Source organism: Saccopteryx bilineata, chromosome 3, assembly GCF_036850765.1.
Source record: "Saccopteryx bilineata isolate mSacBil1 chromosome 3, mSacBil1_pri_phased_curated, whole genome shotgun sequence".
Classification (NCBI taxonomy): domain Eukaryota; kingdom Metazoa; phylum Chordata; class Mammalia; order Chiroptera; family Emballonuridae; genus Saccopteryx; species Saccopteryx bilineata.
This window is the reverse complement of record NC_089492.1, coordinates 260,539-281,766: the sequence shown is the minus strand read 5'-3', so window position 1 is coordinate 281,766 and position 21,228 is coordinate 260,539. Positions and strand designations below refer to the sequence as shown.

General features: G+C 47.5%; 2 protein-coding genes across 7 annotated transcripts in view; both read right to left on the bottom strand.

The window, feature by feature from the left end:
* The window catches only part of ARHGAP39 (Rho GTPase activating protein 39), an 84,763-nt gene extending 82,224 nt beyond the window's left edge, over nt 1–2,539 (bottom strand). For all 4 annotated transcript variants that reach the window (XM_066265363.1, XM_066265367.1, XM_066265365.1 and 1 more), the window contains exon 1: nt 2,369–2,539. The gene's annotated coding sequence lies outside the window, so the exon portion shown is untranslated. The remainder of the gene's footprint in view (nt 1–2,368) is intronic.
* A 6,943-nt stretch (nt 2,540–9,482) lies between these two features.
* Nucleotides 9,483–21,228, bottom strand: part of LOC136329356 (zinc finger protein 7-like) — a 34,687-nt gene continuing 22,941 nt past the window's right edge. For 2 of the 3 annotated variants that reach the window (XM_066265379.1, XM_066265382.1), the window contains exon 5: nt 9,483–11,252. In XM_066265379.1, the coding sequence (XP_066121476.1) occupies nt 9,805–11,252 (1,448 nt within the window). In that variant the 3' untranslated portion in view covers nt 9,483–9,804. The remainder of the gene's footprint in view (nt 11,253–21,228) is intronic. The other variant, XM_066265383.1, reaches the window with a different exon arrangement.

Below are 21,228 nucleotides of genomic sequence, written 5' to 3'. Positions count from 1 at the left end.
TTTGAGAACATATTACTCAGACATTTTTTTTCCACAAACACAAAAGAATCTGGAAGAAACCTAACAAAATACTGTATTGGCTGCTAGTCAATTGCTCAAAGACCTGACCAATGGTGGCACAGTGGATAGAGCGTTGCCCCGGAACGCTGAGGTCCCTAGGTCAAAACTCCAAGATCGCTGGCTTGAGCAAAGGGGTCACGGGCTCAGCTCAAGCCCCCAGTCAAGGCATGTATGAGAAGCAATCAATGAACAACTAAAGTGAAGCAACTATGCGTTCTCATCTCTCTCTTCCTTCTCTCTCTCTCTCTCTAAATAAATAAATAAATAAATAAACAAATAAACAAACAAACAATAAATCATCCACACACAGTCCACCCTAGCACACATGCAAGAGAAGGCTGGGATGCACATTTTAAAATCTATCTTGAGATATTTTTAAATGTGCTCACAAAAGCAGTTTCATTACCATTTGTTCTGAACATTAAACATTCTCACCTAAACCCTACAAATGCCAACAGACTCTACTTAAAGTGGAAGGTTTTCCCCAAGTCTTAGTAACATACTGATAAAGGAGATGAGATATAGTCATCTAGGGTAAATCTGAGATACTTTCCCTAAACTTGAGACAGAGAATCACCTATTTGGGAAACATGGGGAATTTTCCACTTCCTTCTGAAGCAAATTAAGTCTAATTTCTTCCAACATTTTAGCAAGACAAAATGTTACAGCTCTGATAAATAAATCCAAGTTTAACAGAGAATTGCCAAAGAGCTGCTCTAAATCTCATTTCTGTCTTCAACAATCCTACCAACTCCCAAGGCCAGTAAGAACTAGAGTATTTCAGTGGTTCACCAGAAGCTTTTTTTTCCCCTACAAATATTTTTATAAACCATTCTACATAATAATTAAGCCAAGTACATGAGATTTATTCCTCGTGTACCTTCATAAAGGTTTGTTTCTCCAAGTATGGCCCCACCTTGCCTATGTAAGAGAAGTGATCCACAGACTAGAAGTTAACATAAATTAGGAGGATACTAGAGGGGACCACGGCGCGCGCGCACGCGCGCGCGCGCACACACACACACACACACACACACACACACCTGGGAACCACATCTTAACATAAATGACATCCTAACTTTTTGAACACTTACAATGTACCAGGCACAAAGCATTTTACAGTCTTGATTCAGTGAGTCCTCACCACCACCCTAGGAGGCCAACACGACTGATGCTCCCATTTTACAGATGAGGGAACAAAGGCACTGAGTGCAAAGGCAGTAAATAGAAGAGTCACGACTCAAAGGCAGGCAGGCAGTCTGGCTCCAGAACCCGCCCTGTCCTCCACTCTTCTCAGCCTCTTGGCAAGATAGCTGACTAGACAAAGTGCAGTCGGGGAGACCGACCGGCTGGCCTCTGTTCCTTCACCCAGCAAGCGTCTGCGGGTCAACGAGTCCACCTGGACGCTTTATGGAAGGAGTCTCCTCGCTTTACAGTCACACCTCCTATCCAATCTCCCTCCCCTTCCCCCCGCGTGGAGACACACACCTTGCTCATTGTGAATGGATGGGGAGCTGCTGACCGGGAACCACCTGCTGTTTGCAGAGGCACCCAGGACACACAGGTTTCAGTTCCCCCCAATGGCTTCAAAGACAGATCTCCTATTGTCTGCACCCCGGGAGGAACACGAGCCCTGCAACGGTAGGTTTCTGCAAAGGTCACTGGAGGTTTGGTTCCACCACAACACTGAAGGGGGGGCGCCGCATTTTTGCTGGTGAAGGCGGCGCAGCGCCCACAGCAGCTGCCGGTGGGAGCAGCACGAACACACCCACAGTTGCCGCGGCCTCGCAGCTGGCCGCAGGATTAAGATGTAAGACGTCCTGACCCCCCCACACGCCCACGGCCTGCCCTGCTCGCGGGCCTCCGCCCGCACCACTCCCGCCACCGAGAAGCAACTCCGGAGGGCGCCCGGGAGAAAGGTGGACCGTCCCGGCCCGCCTGGCTGCAGAGGCCGGTGGCGGGGACCCGGCGGCGGCACCGACCCCGCACACACGCGTCCGCCAGCGGACAAAGCCGGTCCGCCCGGCCCTCGCCCCGAGCTCAGGCCCCGCGGCGAACTCACGCCCACCCCGGGCCAGGTACACTCACGCCCACTCACGCCCACCGCACAGCCCGTCCCGCGCGGCCCGGGCCCCGCGCCTCCCGCGCGCCCCCGCCGCGCCACGCCCCGCCCGCGTCCCGCACGGTCCCGCCCGTCCCCTCGGTCGCCTCGCCGCGGGCCCGAATCCTCGCGCGGCCGGGTGGGGGCCGCAGCGCCGGCCTCTCCGCCATCTTCCCGACCCGCACCTCCCACCGCCCGCGCTCTCACCAGCCCGCTGCGCGCGGGCCGCGCCGCCACAGCCGCTCATCCCGGCCCGCGCGCCGCGCCTCCGCTGCCCGCGGCTCTCCCGTGGCCGCCGCCGCCGCCCGGTCCGCGTCCGCCGCCGCCGCCGCCGCCACCGGCCCACTGCGCCGCGGCCGCGCGTCCTCCCGTCACCAGCGCAACCCCCCGCCTCCGGCCCCGCCCCCGCGCCGCCCTGCGCCCGCCGCCAGGGGGCGCCGCCAGGCGGGCGCGGGCGCGCGGCATGCCGGGAGCCGAGAGCGCGGGCGCGGCGGCCCCGCCCACAAGGCCGGCCTGTGGGGGCGGGGCGCGGATCCCGAGTCCACACCGCGGTCCGCAGGCCGGTTCCGGTCCGAGCTGTCCCACGTGAAGTTCCAGCGGCCGGGGCCGGGGGCGGGGTGAGCGCCAGGCGGCCGGTCCCGCGGTGGTTTCCAGAGACCCTGCCCTGCGGCTACGTGCGCTTCCCGGACCCGGGCGCCAGCGCCCCTCGGCGCCCCGCCTGTCCCGGAGCCGGTCCTCACCTTCCCCACCCCTGTCTGCAGCACGTGTCGAGTCTTCCCAAACGACTCTATCCCGGCCCCCACTTCGTGTCTGCCAAGGTTGCGGCGTGACCTCGGTCAGGGCATATATGGGAAGCGACAGGGCACAACCACGTGGCAATCTCTCTCAAATCAATCAAATAAAAAATAAACATAAAAAAGCTCGTCAGCTCTAGGACTTCGAAACCTGAAACCTGCTTTCCACTGGGAGCTTTTTTGGGGGGTGGGGGTGGGGGAAGGTGTTAGACTCCTGCCCCAGAACCCAGTCTCCTTTTTTAAAAATTATTTTTATTTATTTACTTTTAGAGAAAGGGGGAGGAGCAGGAAGCATCAACTCCCACATGTGCCTTGACCAGGCAAGCCCTGGTTTTGAGCCAGAGACCTCAGCTTGATCCACTGCTCCACCACAGGCCAGACCCCAGTCTCCTTTTTCTTGATAGAAATGGCTCAGTAAACCCTTTTTTTGTTGTTACTGCCTTTTTCTGGTTATTTTTATTTTCATTACTGATTCTAGAGAGAGAAAGGGAAAGGGAGACAAGAAACATCCGTTTCTGTATGTGCTCGGACCAAGGATCCAACCAGCCCCCTCTGCTCTGTGGGATGATGCTCCAATGAAGAGTGCTCCAGCCAGGGCAACACACCCTTTCTTTTAAAAAGGCTTCCAGCCCTGGCCTGATACCTATGTTGGTTAGAGCGTCCTCTTGTAAGAAGGTTGCCAATTCCATGCTGGCTCATACATAACTGTCAGGCAGATAAAATATATTATGCTCGCTTTGTTAAAGATGGCGCTGCCCACATGGAAGCCTGTCACCCAGGTGATTGCTTGGGATGGGCGTGATTGTACTAATGTGTGTTTGGGGCAGGTGGTGGGCAGGCAGGATCCTTGTAGCCTGGGGCTTGGTTTTAGGAATAAGCCTTTCCCACCCTTTTTGATGTGGGTAGTGCACTCTCATGAGGAATCCCATTATGCCTCAGATAAGTGACTTTGTATCAGAGACTTCCTTGTTTGTATATTGGATTAAAGGTTTTGATTTCTACACTATAAAGTGGGACAGACCAGGAGCTTGCTCTCACTCAGTTCCTGAGATTAGCATTAAAGAGGAGAGCAGAGGAAGGCCATGTGGAGGCAAGGAGAGGCAGCCAAGATGGTGGACTGCTGAAAGACAAGCCAGTTTGTGCAGAGAGAAGGAGATGGGGACAAAGGAGAATGAGGCTGGTGAGCTAGAAACCTTTGATTCTAAGAAACTCAGATAAGTCAGTAGCTTTGTGAGTGCTGAATGAGTGGGTTTTGGAGCCCAGTGTGTGTTTTTACTTGCCCACTGGGTGCAAGCTAGGATTAAAGCTAATGGCCCACCAGTTTGTGGCTCTGTTGTTTCATTACCATCTGTCCGAATCCAATGCGAACCTGCATGGGCCAGGCAGTTGTGATGGTGACCGTGGCAACTGGCTTTACAATAATGAATTGGACAAATACAGAAACGTACTGATATTTCTCTTTCCCCCTTCTTTTCTCTCTCAAATTAAAAATCCTTTTAAAAAATAAAATGAAATAAAAAGGCTTTTAGCCCTGAAAGTTAAAATTGTTTGTTTTACACCTGTAACATGCACACACACACACACAGACAGTGTGTCCGTAAAGTCATGGTGCACTTTTGACTGATCATAGGAAAGCAACAAAAGACGATAGAAATGTGAAATCTGCACCAAATAAAAGGAAAACACTCCCAGTTTCTGTAGGATGATGTGGCAGCATGTGCGCATGTGCAGATGATGACGTACCACCGTGTATACAGTGGAGCAGCCCACGGCCATGACAGTCAAGATGTGGACAGTACAGAGGAAAGTTCAGTGTGTTCTGTGGCTTGCTCAATTCAAATCCGTGACCAAAGTGCAACATGAATGTCGGCGTGTTTATACGAAGCACCACCACATAGGAATAACATTTCTCGGTGGGATAAGCAGTTGAAGGAAACCGGCAGTTTGGTGGAGAAACCCGTTCTGGTAGGCCATCAGTCAGTGACAAGTCTGTAGAGGCTATACGGGATAGCTACCTAAGGAGTCCTAAAAAATCTGTGCGTGAGCCTGACCTGTGGTGGCGCAGTGGATAAAGCGTCTACCTGGAAATGCTAAAGTCGCTGGTTTGAAACCCTGGGCTTGCCTGGTCAAGGCACATATGGGAGTTGATGCTTCCTGCTCCTCCCCCCTTCTCTCTCTCTCTCTCTCCTGTCTCTCCCTCTCCTCTCTAAAATGAATAAATAAAAAAATTTTTAAAAATAAATAAAGTCCTAAAAAATCTGTGCGTGAGCCCACATCACACTGCACTGAATAGGTATGAAACTGGGAGAGTTTTCCTTTTATTTGGTGCAGATTTCACATTTCTATCGCCTTTTGTTGCTTTCCTGTGACCGGTCAAAAGTGCACCATGACTTTACAGACACACTGTATATTTGAGAGACAGGAAGAGAGAAGTGAGAAGCATCAACTCATAGTTGTGGCTCTTTAGTTGTTCTTTGTTTGCTTCTCAAAAGTGCCTTGGCTGGGGGTTGTTGCTCAAGCCAGCGACCTTGGGCTTCCAGCCAGAGAGCATGGGATCATGTTGATAAGATGATCCTGTGCTCCAGCTGGATGAGCCCATGCTGAAGCTGACGACCTTGAGATTTTGAACCTGGGACCTCACTGAACCAGGTGGACGCTCCATCCACTGTGCCACCACCAATCAGGCTACACCTGTAATTTACTAGATTATTTGGATAAGTTTGTCTCCTCTGTGTCTATCATTTTGTCTTCTTGCTCTGTCATCTTAACTCTTGGTAATTGTTCACCTTCATCTTTACTGTCTTCAGCACTTACTAATCTTTAGCCTGTTCTTCAAGCTTTGAAAATTATTCCTGTGTTCATTTCTAGACGATGTATTTGATATCCAGTTCTAGGGACATGTGTTATAAAGTACTGCACCACAGATTCTGAAAGGCACTGTACCTCATTTCATCGAGTTCACGAAGAGACAGTCCAGATGAATTTTGAAGAGTTTTATTAGAGATTAAATATGCCACCTGCGTATGGCTGACACGGGGCATCAGGCCCAAATTGTGCAGACCCAAAAATAGTTCAGGGGCTGTTTATATACCCTCGCTCACTCGCGGGCAGCGGAGAGCATGACATGATGGCAGGAGCTGGCAACATTTGTTTAGGGGATACACAGAAACGTTAAGACTTTCAAGGTAACACAATCAAAGATGTTTACAAATCTTTCAGGGTTCATCTTCCCTCACTAGCCTAGAGGTATTTTACTCTCAAGATTCCAGGAAGGGGGAGGAACTACAATCAGTGCAAGGTGGTATGTAAATTCTGCCTCCTATTGAAAGAGAAGTTTCTAGGTTAACCTTTATTTTAGAATTAAAACTGAGCCTGGCCTGTGGTGGCGCAGTGGATAAAGCGTCGACCTGGAAATGCTGAGGTCGCCGGTTCGAAACCCTGGGCTTGCCTGGTCAGGGCACATATGGGAGTTGATGCTTGCAGCTCCTCCCCCCTGTCTCTCTCTCTTCTCTCTCTCTCTCTCTCTGTCTCTCTCCTCTCTAAAATGAATAAATAAAATAAAAATTAAAAGAAATAAAAGATTTGTTAGAATTAAAACTGAATGACCTATTGTTCTTGCAAGTCAGAAACTTCTACATTCTTCTCCTCCTCTCCCTAAAGGAGCTACAGGAGAGGAGAGCCTGACCTTTCCTCCCAGAATATCAATATCAATGTTCAGCTTTTTGGTACCTTACAACACATGGAAGCTGAATCTCTCCAATAACACAACACTGAAGCCCACAGCGCTCAGCCTGTGGCCACACCCTGGATCCTGTCATCACAGAAACTGCAAAGAGCTAACAGTTCAACTTCAAAAGCCCTGGGTTGAATTCCCATCCTGTCCTGCAGTTTGTCCCTCCCCTGTGGCCCAGCCTCTCATTTTTTCCATACAAATAGACGATGGTTTTTGCTCCGGTTTCCAACTCTCTGTCTATTGTACCCACTTGAGAAAACCCCCAAACTCTGACTGGTCATGATTGCGGAAACATCATACAACCAGGCTGCCTGGCTTCACTTTAAATGTAAAACGAGAGCTTTGTGATAATCTGTGATTTTCTCCAGAAGGATGTCTCCCGTTCTCCAAAGTGACCATCAGAATTTCTCAGGCCTCTGTAGTTCAGCCTCCCAGATGATACTAAAACTCGAAACAAAACTCAAGGGTCCCAGGCCCTGGCCAGGAGGCTCAGTTGACTAGAGTGTCACTCTGATGCACCATGGTGTCAGGGCACATACAAGAATTAATCAGCGGCAGCATGAATAAGTGGAAGAAATCGATGTCTTTCTCTCTTAAATCAATAAAACTCATAGGCCCAGCCACTGGGCCCTTCACCATCCCTTCTGAAAACATACAGGTCATGTTTTTCGTTCCTGAGGCAGTCCATCCCCTGGTGAGGTGGAACCCACTCGGATAAGTCTGTGGCTTTGGGAGCCCTGAATGGAAAGGGAAGTGTTTCCCCACTGTGTGTATTTCTTGCCCGCCGGGTGCAAGCTAGGATTAAAGCTAATGGCCCACCAGTTCTTGGCTCTGTTGTTTCATTACCGTCTGTTCGAATCACATGTGAACCTGCATGGGCCAGGCGGTTGTGATGGTGGCCATGGCTACTGGCTTTACAATCTCCAAGAGCTTAGGAACAAAAGGGCTACAATTCACCTGTTGGGACCAGCAAGCCGGCAGGGTCCTTGCGGTTTAGATTTTTGGGGGACATAAGTGTGGGGGTGGCAGTAAACAGTCTGCCCAATCCCCCACCTTACTTGCTTGCTTAAGTTGCTAAATGCTGTTTCCCCTCACCTCCATGTGACACTGGAGTGTTTCTACTAGTCCCATCCCCACTTGTTTGAGGTTGCTAGAGGCAATTTACATGCCCTTCCTCTCACTCTTTGTTTGTTCTGATGTTGGTTTCTCTTATGCTTGGTGAGGGGATTCCTGGTTATACCTTAAGAGAATTCCTGTTTTTGCCTCAGATGTGCGACTTTGTATCAGAGACTTCATAATCTGCATATGCCTATATAATAAAGCAAACCGGAGCTGTTTTGCTCTGCTTTGCCATCAGCTTGCAGAGGTCTGAGGTCTCCATTCTGCACTGTTCTCTCTCAGGACCTGAAATGACGAGCTGTGCCTGTTGGCAGCATTCACCCACGTGCTCCATGGACAGAACACAAGCAAATTCCTCAGGGCTCCACTTTCGTGTACTGCCTTTGACTGACAAGGTGCTCTCCTGAGTTTTTCTTTCTTCCTCCTTCTTTTCCTCTCTCGTTTCTTCCTGTCTTCCTTCCCAAGTATGTCGGTAGCACTTATCTGTAGCATGTGCTGGAGACAGAATGGTGCCTAAGAAAAATCTCTGACAGCACAGAGCCCAGACGTACTGTCGGAAGGCGAGGCAGAGAGAAAGAAAGCGTGAGCTGTGATGCCGGGTGGATATGAAGGTTGTGTTGTGGGGCACAAGGGTGGGAAACTGACTTTTTCTGAAGGACATACACTATGTAGAACAGGTATTTTTATCTCCATTTTATTTTTAAAAATTTTAGGGGGTGGGAGGAGGTAGGAGAGAGTAAAGGGAATAAATGATGATGGGAGGGGACTTGACTTGGGGTGGTGAACACACAATACACCATGCAGATGATGTATCACAGAATTGTACACCCGAAACCTATTTAATTTTATTAACCAAGGTCACCCCAATGAATTTAATAAAAAATAAAATAGAAATAGGATAAAAGACTTTATGTATTGATTTTAGAGAGAAAGAGAGCAGCAAGAAGCATCAGCTCATGGTTGATTTCTTCTCATATGTGCCTTGACCGGGCAAAGCCTGGGGTTTCAAACCAGTGAGCCCAGTGCTCCAGTTTGAGGCTCTATCCACTGCGCCACCACAGGTCAGGCTAGCCCCATTTTAGAGATGAAGGGAAAGGCCACAGCGTAAGCCCAACACAGAAGAAAAGACCAGGTCTGCAGACCCTTCCACAAAGACCACACTGAGGCTGGCCAAGCCTGCACTTGGAAGAGGTTCTGGGCTTCAGAATTTTAATGTTGATGGGAGAGGAAGAGCATGTGCAGGTGCAGTAAGTCACGTAAACCCCAAGACAAATGTTAAACCAAATGTGGAAGTGATCCCAAATCTCCTAGGACAACACGGGAAGGGGAGGAGCAGAGATTAATTGAGGAAGGGGCTTGAAGGGGTCATATCTGAGTTAGCCTGGAGGGAATGAAGAGTGGATTAGACAAAAGAGTCCTCCAGGCAATCTCAGACCTGAGTCAGGATGGTAGGGTGCTCCCACCACAGAGATGAACTGGTCCAGTGTTTCTCAAACTTCCCAGTGAAACTCTTTAAATAGAAGCATATTGCTGAAATCACAATAAACTAGGAAATTCAAAATGATAGATACCATGATGTCCCTACTAAGATGGTTAGAATAAAAAGAACGAAAAAAAAAAAAAAAAAAGAACTGATGAGGATTCAAGTCAACTAAACTCATACATTACCCGGGAGGATGCAAAAAGCAGTCTGGCAGCTCCTTAACAAGACCAACACAAGTTTACCATGTAGCCTCACATCCCACTAGTATCTGTGACTCAAGAGAATGGAGAAGTTACATCCACAAAACAGCCGGTTGTAAATACTTCCAGTCGCTTTATTCACACTTTCCCCAGACAGAGCAGCCCAAGGACCCTTCAGTGGGGAACATATCAACAAATGGCCACATCCGTACAACAGATGCTAGTTGGCAGTAAAAAAGAAGGAACTGTTAGCACACACAACATCACAATGAATCTGCAGTATTTGGTGAATGAAAGATGCTAGCTTCAAAAAGCTACACAGCAACTGATTCTGAAAACATGAAACGCTTGTGAATTGTCCAATGCAGAACGAGGTCTGTGCTGTGGCTGAAGGCTCTGCTACGTCCATCACACACAGAGCGTTTCTCTCCAGTGTGCATCTGTCCATGAGGCTTAAGGGTGGAGCCAGGAACAAAGGCTGGACCACACCTTCGGCATGCCCGGGGGGGCCCTCCAGTATGGACCCTCTGATGCTGAGTAAGGGTTGACCTCCGGCTGAAGGATTTCCCACAATCACTACATTCATAGGGTTTCTCTCCAGTATGAACTCTACGGTGAAGGGCAAGTTGTGAGCTCTGACTGAAGGCTTTCCCACATTCAATGCACTGATAAGGTTTCTCCCCGGTGTGAACTCTTCGATGCTGAACAAGGGTTGAACTCCGGCTAAAGGCTTTACCACACTCATTACAAATATAGGGCTTCTCTCCTGTGTGGATCCTTACATGTTCAGTGAGGTGAGAGTTAAAACCGAAGGCTTTGCCGCACTCATTGCAAACATAGGGCTTCTCTCCCGTGTGCACCCGGTGATGAAGAAACAGGCTTGAGCTCTGACTGAAGGCCTTCCCGCACTGGTCACACACATGGGGCTTCTCTCCAGTGTGGATCCTCTGATGCTGAATAAGGCTTGAACTTCGACTGAAGGCCTTCCCACACTGATCACATCCATGTGGCCTCTCACCGGTGTGGATTCTCTGGTGCTGTGTTAACTGTGGGCTCTGGCTAAAACCTTTTCCACATTCATTACACTTGTACGGTTTCTCTCCTGTGTGAATGATACGATGCTGAATGAGAGATGAGCTTCGACTGAAGGCCTTCCCACACTCATTACACCGGAAAGGTTTTTCTCCAGTATGAATTCTCTGATGGAGAAGTAGGTGTGAATTGAGACGGAAAGTCTTCCCACATTCATTACATTTAAATGGTTTGCTTCCAGTGTGAATCTGATGGTGCAGAATAAGGCCTGAGCTGAGGGCAAAGCCTCGCCCACACTGACCACACTTATAAGGTTTTTCCCCTGTGTGACTTCTCCGATGTCTACTTAGATCTGAATTGTATCGGAAGGTTTTGCTGCATATATCACATATAAAGGCTTTCTGTCCTGTTTTATTTCTTTGAAGCCTAACAGCACTCTGACTCAGATTCAGGTTTCCATCAAATGCACCGCACTCCTCAGCTCTTTCTTCTCTGTACATGGCAGTTTCTTTCTTAAAGACTCTCTTGTGAAGATGGAGTTTCTTCAAATTATGCCCAACAGAATCCCCCAACTGTACTTCTTTACTCTCAGGGTCCCAAGTTTCCTGCAACTCAGGTGCCTGCGAATTATACCCCGGGAAACTTCTTGATATCAGTTCTGGGGTTTTTACTTTTTCAAAGTATTTCTGGTTTAGAATGGACAGTTCATTCTTGGTCCCAATCTCAGAACCTATTGCATAAAAGCAGAAAAGCATTATTGGAGAAAACCATCCATCAAGGTTAATATCCATGGTGTGTCAAAAAAAAAGCCCCTATAAAGCATTATGCAAAAGGTTAATACAGGTGACGAAGATTTCAGAAGTAAAGATGGCCAATACAGAGTAAAAACATCTCAAAGTACTTGTGTGATGGTTCCTTTTCTCTTTTATTTTTTATTAGTTACACCCAGAAAACAGACAGTGATGATAAACACCTGAATTCCTTTTGTGAGATTATCAACTACAATACCAACTCGTGACACCACCAGTATGAGAAAGGAAAGCTTCAGGTCAATCTCACTCATAACAATAGGTGCAAACACCTTAAATAAAACACCACAAGCCAAAGCCAGTAAGATATAACAGGGAAGGCAAGTTCAATAACTCCAGGGCTGCAAGCTCAGTGTCTTGGAAAAGTCAGCCAGGGTAACTCATGACATTTGTAGAAAAGAGGAGAAAAATCATATGGTCATCTCAACAGATGCTGAAAGAATTTCTGATAAAATTCAACATTCATTTCTGATTTAAAATAAAAAGAGCCAAAATCTTAAGAGAACCAGAACCAGAAGGAAACTTCCTTGATGTGTACCATGGGACTAGTATCTCCCAAACACCTAGAACACACTCTGTGTAGCCTCGGTGGTGGTGAGTGTGGACGTCCCACCTGAGCTGGATAGACTGCCAGCGCCTCCTACTCAGTACTCCCCAGCCAGAGCAACACCACAGAGAAGTAACGTGGAAAAAGAGTAGAAAGGAAGAAACCAAACCACCATGCATAGGAGATCAGAACCAGTCATAGTTTATAGAGTTTGCTTAACAAAAAAATTAAAGCGTTAGTGACATGTCTATGTATACAAACAGTTATAAATAACTAGAAAACTACAATGAAAAGAGATCACTTAAGCCCGAAGAGGGAATAGCAGTGGGATACATGACTTTGTGGTGGCACAGTGACCCACCAAGACAACGTGGCACACGATAGCATACCCGCCTCTTACACAGGTAATTCTGAGGGGAAAAACAATTCAGTTCATATTAGTTCAAAACCAAGCAAAACTTAGTGGTTACCCTGGGGGAAGCCATGACGAGAGGTGCAGAAAGGGGGCTTCTGTGCTGCTGATAACATTTTGTTTCTTATTTGGTAGTTATGTGTCTGGGTCCAATTCATGAAAATTCAGTAAGTGCTACAGGTTACAAGTGGGGTGATTGCATGTAAGTTATTTTTCAAAATAAAAAATATTTCTGGAGAGAAAATGATATTTTCCCCTGGCTATAATATAAAAGAGAAATGAAAGTAATATACAGAACATACACGCACAAAAGAGGGAGGGAGGGTGAGAGGGAAAAGACCATCTACATTAGCGTGGAAAAAATATCCAATACCAAGGAATAAATCTAACCAAATTTTCCTCAGAAAATCATAGCTCCTTACTGCGTGACATTAAAGATTTAGATAAGAGAGAGAACAAGTTCATGGATTGGAATTGTCAGATAGTAAAGAAACAATTTCTCCCAAATTAATTTAATGCAACCTTGATCAAAAGGCAGACATTTTTTTTTTGACAAACTGATTTTAAAAATTGATATGGAGATGCAAAGGGTCACAGAGCAGGGTCCCCTCTCCAAGACCAAAATCTGAGGGCTACTTCCCCACTGGTCAAGGGCTCAGACCATTAGGTAGGCCCAGCTGAGCAAGGGCTCACCCACAGTTTTCTCTTCCAGAAACAAGCGATAATAATTTTATGTAAATATTTCAATTTTTTTTTTATTTTTATTTTTTATTTTTCTGAAGTTGGAAACGGGGAGGCAGTCAGACAGACTCCCACATGTGCCCGACCGGGATCCACCCAGCATGCCCACCAGGGGGCGATGCTCTGCCCATCTGGGGCATCGCTCTGCTGCAATCAGAGCCATTCTAGCGCCTGAGGCAGAGGCCACAGAGCCATCCTCAGCGCCTGGGCAAACTTTGCTCCAATGGAGACTTGACTGCGGGAGGGGAAGAGAGAGAGACAGAGAAGAAGGAGAGGAGGTTGAGTGGAGAAGCAGATGGGCATTTCTCCTGTGTGCCCTGGCCGGGAATCGAACCCTGGACTCCCGCACACCAGGCCAACACTCTACCACTGAGCCAACCGGCCAGGGCCAATATTTGAAGTTTTTGATATGAAATATAAAATACATATATGTAAGATGAGAAAATGTGCACCTCTCAGTTTGAAAAGCTCATTACTTGAAATACCATATTAGCCTGACCTGTGGTGGTGCAGTGGATAAAGCGTCAACCTGGAAATGCTGAGGTCGCCGGCTCGAAACCCTGGGCTTGCCTGGTCAAGGCACATATGGGAGTTGATGCTTCCAGCTCCTCCCCACCTTCTATCTCTGTCTCTCTCTCCTCTCTCTCTCCCTCTCTCCCTCTCTCTCTCTCCCTTTCTCTCTCCTCTCTAAAATGAATAAAATTTTTTAAAAAAAAATTAAAAAAAAAAAAAAAAGAAATACCATATTAAAATAAAGGAAATCTCAAAGGAAAATGAAATGCCCTGGTTTTCTATGCCTGTGGTAATGGCATTGCTAGCAGACAATTGAAAATGAAACATAGATTTGTTTGTTTTTGCAAGAGATAGACAGGAAGGGAGAGAGATGAGAAGCAGCAACTTGTAGTTGCAGCACTTTCCAGATGTTCAGTGATTCCTTCTCATGTGTCTTGACTGGGGGTTTCAGCTGAGCCAGTGACCCCTTGCTCAAGACAGCGACCTTTGGGCTCAAGCTAGCAACCTCTGAGCTCAGCTAGCGACCTTGGGATCAAGTCAGTGATCTCAAATTCAAGCCAATCACCCTGTGTTCAAGTCAGCGACTTCAGGGTTTCAAAACTGGGATGTCAGGGTCCCAGGCAGACTCAGTACAATGCGCCTCCACCAGTTTAGCTTGCTTGTTTGTTTAGCAAAGTTGATTTTTTATTTTTAATTTATTGATTTTAGTGAGAGAGGAAGAGAGAGAGACAGGAACGTTGATCTGCTCCTATATGAACCCTGATCGGGGATCTAACCAGCAAACTTTGCGCCTCAGGAAATGCTCAAACCACCTGAGCTATCAGGCCAGGGCAATAGGGCACTTTTCAATCCATGGGAAGACCTGAACTTTCATATCAAACAGCTGAAACTGTCCTGGTCGGCAGAGAGAGGAAGGGGGGGGACAGCAAGAAGCATCAACTCACATTTGCTTCATTTTACTTGTTCATCGATTGCTTGTTGTATGTGTCTTGACCAGGCAAGTCAAGGGATTCAAATTAGCAACCTCAGCATTCCAGGTCAATGCGCTATATCCACTGCGCCACCACAGGCTGGGCCCTACTTTGCTTTAAAAAACAAACAAACAAACAAACAGAAACTGTATTTCTTAACCTGGCTTTAATAATAATAACAAAGTGACCTTGGGATTTACTCTACGAAAACACAGCATGAACATTAGTTACTATTAAAATGTAAAATATTAAAAATACAAATCAATGGCCCTTTTGAATGGACTCTTTATTACAAAAAAAATCCTAATATTGTAAAATGCTGTAAAATAACGAACTGCCTGCCTGACCAGGTGGTGGCACAGTGGATAGAGCATCGGACTGGGATGCGGAGGACCCAGGTTCGAGACCCTAAGGTCGCCACCTTGAGCGCAGGCTCATCTGGTTTGAGTAAAGCTCACCAGCTTGGACCCAAGGTCGCTGGCTTGAGTGTGGGGTTACTCGGTATGCTGAAGGCCCACGGACAAGGCACATATGAGAAATCAATCAGTGAACAACTAAGGAACCACAACAAAGAATTGATGCTTCTCATCTCTCTCCCTTCCTGTCTGTCTGTCCCTATGTGTCCCTCTCTCTGTCACCAAAAAAAAGAACTGCCCACTGAATCTTCTTGAGTACAATTTAAATAATTACAGAATTCCTTAAAAGTTGATTTTCTGCCTGGCCTGTGGTGGCACAGTGAATAGAGTGCTGACCTGGAATGCTGAGGTCACTAATTCAAAACCCTGGGCTTGGCCGGTCAAGGCACACATGACAAGCAACCAACAAACAGCCAGTGAAGGAACTGATTGTTGGGTGGATCCCAGTTGGGGCGCACATGGGCATCTGTCTCTATCTCCCCTACACTCGCTTAAAAAAAAAAAGTTCATTTTCTTTAATGATTCTTCTTTATTTTTTTCTTTAGGAGACAGTAGGGGAGATAGTGAGGTAGACTCCCACATGTGTCCCAACCAGAATATACTTAGCAACCCCATTGGGGCTGATGTTGAGTACCAAGCTATTTTTAGCACCTGAGGCTAACTGAGCTATGCCTCAGTGCTGGGGGCCATGCTCAAACCAATGGAGCCATTGGCTGTGGGAGAGGAAAAGGGAGAGAAGGGGTAGAGGGAGGGAAAGAGAAGCAGATGGTCACTTCTCCTGTGTGCCCTGACCAGGAATCAAACTTGGGATGTCCATATGCTGGGCTGAAGCTCTTATCTGCTGAGCCACTGACCAGGGACTCTTCGATGATTCTTTTTTTTTTTTTTTTTTTTTTTTTTACAGAGGCAGAGATAGACAGGGACAGACAGACAGGAACGGAGAGAGATGAGAAGCATCAATCATCAGTTTCTCGTTGCGCGTTGCGACTTCTTAGTTGTTCATTGATTGCTTTCTCACATGTGCCTTGACGATGGGCCTTCAGCAGACCGAGTAACCCCCTGCTGGAGCCAGCGACCTTGGGTCCAAGCTGGTGATCTCTTTGCTCAAGCCAGATGAGCCCGCGCTCAAGCTGGCGACCTCGGGGTCTCGAACCTGGGTCCTTCCACATCCCAGTCCGACGCTCTATCCACTGCGCCACCACCTGGTCAGGCTCTTCGATGATTCTTAATGTTAATTATGCATTATATTTTGTCAGTATTCCTTTTTTTGTTTTTATATTTTCTTATTTTTATTTTTATTTATATATTTTTTCAGAGACAGAGAGAGAGTCAGAGAGAGGGATAGATAGGGACAGACAGGAACAGAGAGATGAGAAGCATCAATCAGTTTTTCATTGCAACACCTTAGTTGTTCATTGATTGCTTTCTCATATGTGCCTTGACCGTGGGCCTTCAGCAGACCGAGCAACCCCTTGCTCGAGCCAGCGACCCTGGGTCCAAGCTGGTGAGCCTTGCTCAAACCAGATGAGCCAGCACTCAATCTGGCAACCGCGGGGTCTCGAACCTGGGTCCTCCGCATCCCAGTCCGACGCTCCATCCACTGCGCCACCGCCTAGTCAGGCTTCTTATTTTTATATTTTTTAATGAGAGAGACAGGGGCAGACAAGGGAGATGAGAAGCATCCACACCTTGGTTGTTTATTGATTGCTTTCTCCTACGTGCTTTGACTAGGGCAGGGGTCTCAAACTCGCAGCCGTGCGGCCGCCCACCAATTTTGTGCGGCCCGCAGACTAATCAAAGTTCGTGGATTAATCTGCGGGCCAGTCTGTGGGCTGCACAAAATTGGTGGGCGGGCCGCGAGTTTGAGACCCTTGGACTAGGGGGGCTCCAGCCAAGCCAGCAACCTTGGGCTTCAACTTAGCAACCTTTGGGCTCAAACCAGCAACCATGGGGTCATGTATATGATCCCATGCTCAGGCTGACGACCTTGGGGTTTCAAACCTGGGTCCTCTGCTTCCCAGTCCAATGCTCTATCTACTGTGCCACCGCCTGGTCAGTCTATAGTCTCCTTTTAATTAATCACAAATTCCTGGAAAATTCCAGTTTCCACCCTGTCAGCTCATTGTCCAGAAACACCAAGATTGCAGGTTCGATACCTGGTTGGGGGCATATAAAAAAACCAATCGCCTGACCAGGCGGTGGCGCAGTGGATAGAGTGTTGGACTGGGATGCCAAGGACCCAGGTTCAAGACTCCGAGGTCGCCAGCTTGAGCACGGGCTCATCTGGTTTGAGCAAAGTTTACCAGCTTGGACCCAAGGTCGCTGGCTCAAGCAAGGGGTTACTTGGTCTGCTGAAGGCCCGCGGTCAAGGCACATATGAGAAAGCAATCAATGAACAAGTAAGATGTCGCAACAAAAAACTGATGATTGATGATTCTCATCTCTCTCTGTTCCTGTCTGTCTGTCCCTGTCTATCCCTCTCTCTGACTCTCTCTCTGTCCCTGTAAAAAAAAAAAAAAAAAAAGAAAGAAACCAACCAGTTAATGCACAATTAAGTGGAACAACAAATGAGTGCTTCTCTCTCTAAAATCCATCAAAAAAATTTCTAGTTTCTTCCCTGCTATCTCATATTAATGTAACTGAGAGTTAAAAATAGATCTCATGCTGTCATGCTTATTTTACCTCTTTTCTTTGAGACACTCAGGTAAAAACTTTCCACTATGACATGTTTCAACTCTGCAAGGACAGAGATGTTTCCATCATGTGAGTGACCTCAGTCACGGTCATCAGCATTATGACAGACCCAGCAGAACTCTTGGTTCACACATCACCAGAATCCATCCAAAAGTGCCAAAACAGAACCCAGAAAACAAGGACATAAATGAACAGGCCGGATTTACACACCTCTGCCCAGAACTTCCTGATGGTCACCTTGGTAGCAAAGAACAGCAGGAGTGAGGCTCTGCTGCCTCCCAGGGGTGGCCTGTGGTAGCACAGCACGTGTAAAATGACAAATCACTCCAAAGTGTGACAGCAGAGGCCCGCCCAAGGAGGCTGAAACATGTCATAGCAACCAGCCCACAAGCAGGTGTGCTGCAGCAAGATCCCAGGATAAGCGGTGCCTCAGCCTCCCAGCACATACCAGCAGCAAGAAATATCCTCTTGCCTGACCTGGCGGTGGCGCAGTGGATAGAGCGTCGAACTGGGATGCGGAGGACCCAGGTTCGAGACCCCGAGGTCACCAGCTTGAGCGTGGGCTCATCTGGTTTGAGCAAAGCTCACCAGCGTGGACCCAAGGTTGCTGGCTTGAGTAAGGGGTTACTCGGTCTGCTGAAGGCCCATGGTCAAGGCACATATGAGAAAGCAATCAATGAACAACTAAGGTGATGCAATGAAAAACTGATGATTGATGCTACTCATCTCTCTTTGTCCCTGCCTGTCAGTCCCTATCTGTCCCTCTCTCTGTCTCTGTAAAAAAAATAATCCTCTTTCTGCCTGACCAGGCAGTGGCGCAGTGGATAGAGCGTCTGAAGGGGATGCGGAGGACCCAGGTTGAAAGCCCCGAGGTCGCCAGCTTGAGCGTGGGCTCACCTGCTTGAGCCCAAGGTCGCTGGCTACTTGCTCTGCTGTAGCCCCCTGGTCAGGCACATAAGAGAAAGCAATCAATGAATAACTAAGGAGCTGCAACAAAGAATTGACAATTCTCATCTCTCTCCCTTCCTGTCTGACTGTCCTATCTGTCTCTGTCACACACACACACAAAAGAAACATCCTCTTCCTCATCCCATGCTCATCAGGTTCCCCTCGGGTATCTGTCCTCAACACACTTGGGGCATTTGGGTAATGACTTCTACAGTAGGGCACCTGTGTTCACCACTGCTCCTCTGCATGACAACAGAACCCAGAGAAACAGCGCCACCTTTTCCCACCCAATGAAAGGTCCGGCCACCACACCGCTCCGTGGGGGCTGCGCCCTGTCCTCACACCCACACTGTCTCCCCGGCTGCCCATCTGCCACCCCCAGACAGGACTTCAGATTCCTAAAAGGGGTCCCTTCTCCTGAGCACTGTATGGGATGCCTGATGTGAAGAGCTCACCCAAGGAAATCCATGTAATGACTAGACAGAGAGCTGAACACCACACTGGACATTGTTAAAAGCACGGCACTCAACATACAAAAAAAGCCTAATCCCGTTACAGGATCAGAATAGCAATCAACACATTAGTCAAAATTACCACAAAACTGGCTGTTAGAACCATGGTTTGCCTGACCTGTGGTGGCACAGTGGATAAAGCATCAATCTGGAACACTGAGGTTGCAGGTTCGAAGCCCTGGGCTTGTCTGATCAAGGCACATAGGAGAAGCAACTACTATGAGTTTATATTTCCCGCTCCTCCCCCACTTCTCTCTCAAAAATTCAATAAAATCTTCCTGGAAATGCTGAGGTCGCCGGTTCGAAACCCTGGGCTTGCCTGGTCAAGACACATATGGGAATTGATGCTTCTAGCTCCTCCTCCTTCTCTCTCTCTGTCTCTTTCTCTTCTCTAAAAATGAATAAATAAAATAAAATAAAATTTCAATAAAATCTTAAAAACTAACAAAAAGAACCACGGTTTTTAAAAACTATTCAGCTCTTAATTTATCTCTAGCTCCCCAAAAAAGGCATACATGCCCTCAGTAACCTGTACTGCACACCCAGGGAACCTTCTGGATCATGGTGATGTTCTGTATCTTGCTAGAGGTTTGTCTGACACAGTTGTGTCTCTTTGTTAAAATTCAACAACTTTACACTACAGAGGCTAAATTCCATCCAACCAGGAGATGGAGAAAATTGGATTAATTTGGATAATTGCAGATCTAGGGTACTAACAAAGGTAGGAATATGATGATGTGTTATGTGCTTTGACAACTGACCAAAAATGGGAGAGAAAGGAAGAAAGCAAAAGACATCACAGATTGTCTTAGTGTCTGGGAGTCTAAGATAACAGAGCTGACAAGTCTAATGAAAGTTATGTTCAACAGAGTAAGATAAACATTAAAATAAAAATACTATTGACTGCCTGACCTGTGGTGGCGCAGTGGATAAAGTGTTGACCTGGAAATGCTGAGGTTGCCAGTTCGAAACCCTGGGCTTGCCTGGTCAAGGCACATATGGGAGTTGATGCTTCCTGCTCCTCCCCTCGTCCCCCCTTCTCTAAAATGAATAAATAAAACCTTTAAAAAAGTTACTATTGACTAAGAGAGAGATGCCAAGAAAAACGATAGAAGTTTGTGAAATCGACAAACCTTGTAGATAACCAATAGCTACTGTATAAAGTAGAATAGAAAGAGTATTATGCGTGGCCTGTGGTGGCACAGTGGACAGAGTGCTGACCTGGAACGCTGAGGTCACTAGTTCAAAACCCTGGGCTTGCCCGGTCAAGGCACATACGACAAGCACATCAATGAACTAAAATGAAGCAACTGAGTTGATAGTTCCTCTTTCCCCCCTTCACTTCTCTCAATAAAATCCATATATAGGCCTTGGCCGGTTGGCTCAGTGGTAGAGCGTCGGCCTGGCGTGCAGGAGTCTCTGGTTCAATTCCCGGCCAGGGCACACAGGAGAAGTGCTCATCTGCTTCTCCACCCCTCCCCCCCTCCTTCCTCTCTGTCTCTCTCTTCCCCTCCCGCAGCCAAGACTCCATTGGAGCAAAGTTGGCCCAGGCGCTGAGGATGGCTCCATGGCCTCTGCCTCAGGCGCTAGAATGGCTCCAGTTGCAACAGAGCAATACCCCAGATAGGCAGAGCATCGCCCCCTGGTGGGCATGCCGGATGGATCCCAGTTGGGCGCATGCGGGAGTCTGTCTGACTGCCTCCCCGTTTCCAACTTCAAAAAAATACAAAAAAAAAAAAAATCCATATATAGCCTAACAAGGCGGTGGCACAGTGGATGGAGCGTCGGACTGGGATGCCAAGGACCCAGGTTCGAGACCCCAAGGTTGCCAGCTTGAGCGCAGCCTCATTTGGTTTGAGCAAAAGCTCACCAGCTTGGACCCAAGGTCGCTGGCTCAAGCAAGGGGTCACTCGGTCTGCTGTAGCCCCCAGTCAAGGAACGTATGAAAAAGCAATCAATGAACAACTAAGGTGTTGCAATGCGCAACAAAAAACTAATGATTGATGCTTCTCATCTCTCCATTCCTGTCTGTCTGTCCCTATCTATCCCTCTCTCTGATTCACTCTCTGTCTCTGTAAAAAAAAAAAAAGTGTATAAATAAAATATACTGTTAAAAAAATTTTTTTTAAATCCATATATAAAA